Here is a 7,558-nt window from a genome sequence, read left to right as displayed (position 1 = left end):
TTTTTTTTTTTTTTTTTTTTTTTTTTTTTTTTTTTTTTTTTTTTTTTTTTTTTTTTAATAATTATTTATAGAAATGTACTACCATTGGTTTATGCACAATAAACAGTTGTATACAATTTAATCATGATGAGGACGGATGATTTAATTTAAGATGTGTGGATATTAATGTTTTATTCATTTATTTTGGGAATTTTATAAATTAATCATTATATTATATTTGGGAAGGATGGAGTTTTCATTGGAAGAAGGATTTAAATTTCTAAGGTCTTTGAAAATTCTTTGTATAGTATATTCAAACCACTGTTGTCATATTTCTCTTTATGGAGAAATCAAGGAGGCTATCAAGGATTTTATCGGGCCTGCTCATAAGGTGCATAAGGTTTTGTCGAGTATGCTCGTATGGTACGTAATCCTCTAGTATCTCACTCAACTAGTAATTGTATGATATCGATTCTCTTTGGTTCAACTAAGATCAGGTCTGAATTTCCTACGCTAGAGAAAAAGAATGAATTGGTTTTGAAGAGCCATAGAGGTTGGTTTAAAGTGAATATATATATTTATTTTTTTTCGTTTTTCTCCATTTTCATAACCAAATCGTGAAAATATAAATAGATACGAATTATTATATGATGTCCATCGTCCATCACCAGGCCTTCAATCTACTACACTCAGCTTCACCGAACCCAACTCTCTTATTGGCCAGATCGTACTCCACCCACATATTCTTTTGATGAATGATCCCGATTATATTACTCTCAATCACAAGTCTATCTGACCGTCCGATCCCCACGCACTTCACTCCTTTTTCCACTTCCGTCAATAACCCTTCTCCTTTCCCGACCAATATCTCCACCCCATTCTCAAACTTGAACCACATGTTGCCAATTCTCCGACCCACCACCGCCGCCTCTGCGCCGTCGAAACACATGTCGACGGCGGCGTATTCATATGCTTTTTTCATCATGGGCCCCACTAATCTCACTATCTCTGCTCTAACCTTGCTGTAAGCTTCATCTACCAAATAAGTCAAATCCGAGCCGGAGTCGATCATGGTCTGACCGGCGCCAGATGGGTCCGGTTTGAAAACGGCCCGCGAGATGTTGAGGTGGTTTTTGCCTATTCTAATCCCATTCATTGGGAGGGTGTAGGCCAACTTGTCAAGATTCGTGGAGCGTCGACTTTTGGTGAAAGTCAACATTTTGACGTATTTGAATTTACCCGAATTTGGGTTGTCTCCGAGGTAGAACAACCCGGTTGGATCCGACCCGATTCGATCCGGGACACAATAAGAAAACTTGGTTATTCTGGCCTGGGAGATGAAGGAGAGGCGTCCCTTATTCATTCCCAACATACCCCTGTTTTCGGTGGAGGTCGTAGCGCAGCCGAGAACGAGGGAGAGGGTAGTTAAGGAATTAGAGAAGGTGATTTTTTCAGTGACGAGATTACCCTCAGCCAAGGTCCCATCGCCGTAGAAGTATGAGTAGTGGCAGTGGCGATGTCGGTCACAAGAAGTAGGAAGGGTAAAATCGGGAATTCGGGGTTTGCAGAGAGAGTTGTTGCAGGGGAGGTGAGAGAAAGTGGAGGAGAGATAAGGGTCAAACCGATTAATCACTGACTCTGTCCTTACTTTTCCGTGGCATTGAACCCAAGAGAGTTGGCTGCCGGTGTCTAGCACCATGTCCATCGGCTGCGGCGGCGACCCAACGGGGAAAGAGACCACCAGGGCGTTGGAGTATTTGAAGGGGAGCTTCGTGGAGTCATGGGGTGAGGTTTTGGAGGAGAGGGAAAAGGAGGGTTCTTGGGAGAGAGGAAGGGAGGTGAGAGGGAAGGAGAGAGAGAGGGAGTTTGATTGGGAGAATAGGAGAGAGAATAGGGCCAGAAAGAGGAGAGAGAGAGGCATGATTATGGGTTTCCGATGGTTTCGACGTTGGATATGTCACACCATCCAAATTCAAATACACCGAAACAAATAAATAAAAAAAAAGAACAGTTTAGAACCTTAAGCCATGTTTTTGTATTCGATATATTATATTTTGACAGTGGATTATATCCAATGTGTTTTTGGAATTCATTGGTGTTGGAATTATATAGAGAGTAAAAATGAAAGAGAGGATAAAATATATGTACGGGGGAATTCAAAAACCCTATTTTAAGGTAGTATACAAATTAGCCTCCAATTTTAGGACGGTAAAATTATTTATTTTTAGTTTGCCTTTGAATAGGATTTGAATATGTAATTTTTCTTTTTTTTTTTTTTTTGCTAATAATATAATTGTAGATTTAACTTAGATGAGTTTGGGAGTTGGTTTCTAAACTAAATCTCCAGAAATTTAGTGACTACTTAGGTTAACGGATTTAGTGGGTTTGCTATTGGATTGGTTGGATGAATTTGTATGAAATATGAACGACTTGTGCTCTATGACCCCAACCGCATCATGCTTTGTGACTGTTTGTGGTGTATGATGTTGACGAATGTTATGCCATGCACACTATATTAGCATATTCTCTTTAGGTTTATAAAATATTGTTTAGCCATGTATGCTATTCATGAAAGTTATGTTTATGAAAGAATGCAGGTACGACCCATGTGTCATACGTATATTTCATGGTTTAAAGTTGTGGGGACTTCATACATTTTGTTGTCATGTGCGTCAGGATACTTCACCCTTACGATGAGTAAAAATGCATATAGTATAATATTGTGTACACCATCCGTGACTTTTTCAGTAGTGTGAGTGTGCGCTAGTTAAAAAGCCTATCTGACCGTCCGATTCCCATGCATTTCACCCCTTTTTCGACTTCGGTCAATAACCCTTCCCCTTTCCCGACCAATATCTCCACCCCATTCTCAAACTCGAACCACATGTTGCCAATCCCCTGCCCGGCCGCAGCCGCCACTGCACCGTCGAAACACATGTCGGCGACGGAGGCGTATTCGTATCCTTTCTTCATCATGGGCCCCACTAATCTCACTATCTCTGCTCTAACCTTGTTGTAAGCTTCATCTACCAAATACGTCAAATCCGAACCGGAGTCGATCATGGTCTGACCAGACCCAGATGTGTCCAGTTTTAAAAACGGTTGGCAAAATGTTGAGTTGGTTTTTGGCTATTCTTATTCCCTTCATTGGGAGGGTGTAGGCCAGTTTGTCAAGATTCGGGGCGCGTTGACTTTGGGAAAAAGTCAACATGTTGACGTGAATTTGGGTTGTCTCCAAGGTAGAACAACCCGGTTTAGGGTTGGATCCGACCCGGGATGCAATATGAAAACTTGGATATTTTGGCTTGGGAGATGAAAGAAAGTCGTCGAGTATTCATTCCCAAAATACCCCTGTTTTCGGTGGAAGCCTTAGCGCAGCCGAGAACGACAGAAGGGGTAGTTAAGGAATTAGAGAAGGTGAATTTTTCAGTGACGAGATTACCCTCGGCCAAGGTCCCATCGGCGTAGAAGTAGGAGTAGTGGCAGAGGCGACGTTGGTCACAAGAAGTGGGAAGGGTAAAATCGGGAATTTGAGGTATGCAGAGAGAGGTGTTACGAGGAAGGAGAGAGAAAGAGGAGGAGCGAGAAGGGTCAAACATAGTAATTCTTGGCTTCACTAATTTTCCATTTACTTCGCCGCGGCATTGAGTCCAGGACAGTTGGCTGCCGGTGTCTAGGACCATGTCCATCGGCTGCGGCGGCGTTCCGATGGGAAGAGAGACGACAAGGGCATTGGAGTATTTGAAGGGGAGCTTGGCGGAGGCAGAGGATGGGGAAAGGGAGGGCTTTTGGGAGAGAGAATGGGAGGTGAGAGAGAGGGAGTTTGATGGTGAGAAGAAGAGAGAGAATAGGGAGAGAAAGTGGAGAAAGAGAGGCATGATTATGGGTTCGTAAGAGTTTCTAAGTTGAATACGACTCACGATCGAAATACACCGAAACAAAAACAACAAATTGATAGAAGCGTTTCTTGAGTTATTGTCTCGATATATTTTGATCGTGCAAGTCATATCCAACGTGTTTTTGGAAGGAGGTGGTGCAGAACTTAAAATCCTATTACAAGTTAGTATACAAATCAGTTGTAGTTTTAACAAATGTGTGGTAGAAGTTTGAAGATCCCAACCGAGAATAAAATTATTTGTTTTTAGTTTGACCGTACATGTGATAGATTCAATGAATTGAATTAAGTCGATGGTGACAAACCGAGTGAAATCCTTGTTTAACAATAATATGATAGTAGATTTAATCTCGATGAGTAGGATCAAACCTTGATGACGTTGGGAGCCAGTTTCGGAACTAAACCTCGATGAGTAGGATCAAAATATCAACTTAGAAATTTTAGTGACTGCTTAGGCTAATCAAGTTAGTGGTTTAATTATTGAATTGGTTGGATGAACGGTATGAAGTATGAACAACATTCTATGCTCCGTACACGTGGCGTATTTGTGACTATTTGACGTGTGGTGTTATGTTATGTTATAACGAAAGTTACGTTATGTTATGTGGGATACCATTAGACATACGTGTTATGTTATGTATCTTGTGATTATTCCAATGTTGTATGATGCATGATTCCTCCATACGTTATGTCATGTGTCATGGTCATGCTTGTACAAGGCGTATTGCATATGGCCACATGATAGATGTCTCAATCTTGGTTGTCCAAGACGTGTTGTCCCTAGTTGCATGCTTGTTCGTTACATGTTTGTTCTAAACTCCTTTTACATGCTTTCATCCTAGATAGGCGTCTACACCCGTCAGGGCTAAAATGCCTCAAAATGTATTATAGGAGATATGTTCGGGCCTTGAGTCACTTCTTTCTACCCTGAGTTATATGCTATTTAAGTCATGGTATTTCTTTATTTGCTTAGTCATGTAACGTTGTTTTCTTCAATTTTTCAAATCATTTTCAAATATATTTCTCACAAAGTGACTTGAGGCCCGAACATACGCCAACGTTGCATTTGACGTCCAAATTTCTCACAACTAACTTGTTCACTTCGTTAGATCAAGTGTTGCCAATCGCCATCACACTATCACAAGAGTGCGATTGTGACATCATGCACAATATATTATTATGTTCTCTTCAGACTAACTATAAAGTTCTTATGAGTAGTAACAAAAAAAGAAAGTGTATCTTGTTGGAGAGATGTGGTCTCAGTTCATTCATATACCCCTCATTTACTCGAGTGTCACAGCTATTCATGAAAGTTATATTTATGAAAGAATGAAGGTAAGACCCGCATCATACTTATGTCATGATTTAAAGTTTTGTGAACCTCACGTGCATCAAGATACTTCTCCCTTGTGATGAGTATGGAAGCATCTATTACGATAATATGTATGTCATGTTACTATGCACGCTCCTTTCCTTCTACAAATTTTTCTGAAGCTGTGATTATATGCTTGTTGAAGAAAGGTAGGTCTAGGGGTACATAAAATAGATTTTTACGTACGTTTAAGTTGATGATATCATTTATGAAGTGTCTTACATAAATATTTTCCGCACATTATAAATAACCATACATGTAGTGATGAATTAGGAGAGATTAATTATTCTTATTAATACTCATACTTAACATAATTATATACACACCATCGCAATGAAATATATGATTGTATGAATCTTCACCGTCCATCATCATGCCTTCAATCCACTACACACAGCTCCACCAAACCCAACTCTCTTATTGGCCAAATCGTACTCCACCCACATATTCTGCTGATGAACGTTTCCGATCATATTACTCTCAGTCCCAAGCCTACCTGACCGTCCGATCCCCACACACTTCACCCCTTTTTCAACTTCGGTCAATAACCCTTCCCCTTTCCCGACCAATATCTCCACCCCATTCTCAAACTGAAACCACATGTCACCAATCCTCCGCCCTGCCGCCGCCGCCATTGCAGCGTCGAAACACATATCGGAGACGGAGGCGTATTCATATCCTTTCTTCATCATGGGCCCCACTAATCTCACGATCTCTGCTCTAACCTTGTTGTAAGCTTCATCTACCAAGTAAGTCAACTCCGAGCCGGAGTCAATCATGGTCTGACCGGACCCAGTTGGGTCCGGTTTAAAAACGGCCGGAGAGATTTTGAGGTGGACTCTGCCGATTCTTATCCCCTTCATTGGGAGGGTGTAGGCCAGTTTGTCAAGATTCGGGGAGTTTTGACTTTCGGGAAAAGTCAACATGTTGACATATTTGAATTTACCCGAATTCGGGTTGTCTCCAAGGTAGAACAACCCGGTTAGATCCGACCTGCTTCGACCCGGGACACAATAGGAAAACTTGGATATTTTGGCCTGAGAGATGAAGGAGAGGTGTCCGGTATTCATTCCCAAAATACCCCTGTTTTCGGCAGAGGGCTTAACGCAGCCGATAGCGACGGGAGAGGCGGTGAAGGAGAATTTTTCAGTGACGAGATTACCCTCGGCCAAGGTCCCATCGGCGTAGAAGTAGGAGTAGTGGCAGTGGCGACGTGGGTCACAGGAAGTGGGGAGGGTAAAATCGGGAATTCGGGGTTTACAGAGAGAGCTGTTACAGGGGAGGAAAGAGAAAGTGGAGGAGAGAGAAGGGTTAAACCACTTGATTCTGGGTTGAACTGATTTTCCGTTAACTTTGCCGTGGCATTGGATCCAAGAGAGTTGGCTGCCGGTGTCTAGGACCATGTCCATCAGCTGCGGCGGCGTTCCCATCGGAAGAGAGACGACGAGGGCATTGGAGTATTTGAAAGGGAGCTTGGCGGGTGGTTTGGATGCGGCTTTGGAGTAGAGGGAAAGGTGTAATGGAGAAATTGAGGGTTCTTCGGAGAGAGAACGGGAGGTGAGAGGGAAGGAGAGAGAGAGGGAGTTTGATGCGGAGAACAAGAGAGAGAATAGGGCCACAAAGAGGAGAGAGAGAGACATGATTATGGGTTTGCTATGGTTCTGACGTTGAGAGACACGATCGAAATACTAAAACCTTCAACAATATTTCTGTTCTTTTTGTTGTTGTCTCTGATATATTTCGATCGGGTGTACACCCAACGTGTTTTTGGAAGGAAGGTGGTGTCGCGGTTATATAGAGAAGAGTAAAAATGGAGGAGAGAGAGAGTATAATTGAATGTACGGTAGAAAATTTAAAAATCCTATTTCAAGGTAGCATACAAATTGGGAACCCGTTTTAGTTTCAACAAATGTGCGGTAGAAATTTGAAGATGGCGGCTACAATAAAATGATTTGTTTTTAGTTTGACTATATGTATTTTTTTAGTTTTAGAAGTATGATATTAAATTATTTGAATTGTTTTTGTTTAACAATAATATGTTCGTAGATTTAACCCGTATGAGGTGGGGGAATCCGTCTATGATCAAACAAATATTGGTTTAGAAAATTTAGTGACTACTCAAACCAATCAAGTAAGTGGTTTTACTATTGAATTGGTTGATTGGATGAATTGTACTAAGTATGAATAGTATGTGCTCTATCCTATACGTGTCGTAGTTGTGACTGTTTGATGTGTATGATGTAACGTTATGTTATTTGAGATACCATGAGACATATATGTGACATTAAATTAATAGAGAGGGGTCATTTCCC

At 41.3% G+C, this 7,558-nt stretch overlaps 1 protein-coding gene and 1 pseudogene across 1 annotated transcript; both read right to left on the bottom strand.

Annotated features, from left to right (window-relative positions):
• Positions 1-575: 575 nt before the first annotated feature.
• On the bottom strand, positions 576-3,857 carry LOC111493217 (annotated as a pseudogene).
• A 1,629-nt stretch (positions 3,858-5,486) lies between these two features.
• On the bottom strand, positions 5,487-6,988 carry LOC111492941 (aspartic proteinase PCS1-like). The gene has a single exon (XM_023142479.1). The coding sequence runs from the start codon at positions 6,884-6,886 to the stop codon at positions 5,618-5,620; it is 1,269 nt and encodes a 422-aa protein (XP_022998247.1). The 5' UTR covers positions 6,887-6,988; the 3' UTR covers positions 5,487-5,617.
• Positions 6,989-7,558: the final 570 nt, after the last annotated feature.

This window comes from Cucurbita maxima, unplaced genomic scaffold (assembly GCF_002738345.1).
Source record: "Cucurbita maxima cultivar Rimu unplaced genomic scaffold, Cmax_1.0 Cma_Scf00018, whole genome shotgun sequence".
Classification (NCBI taxonomy): Eukaryota; Viridiplantae; Streptophyta; class Magnoliopsida; order Cucurbitales; family Cucurbitaceae; genus Cucurbita; species Cucurbita maxima.
This window is presented reverse-complemented; position numbering and strand designations above follow the sequence as displayed.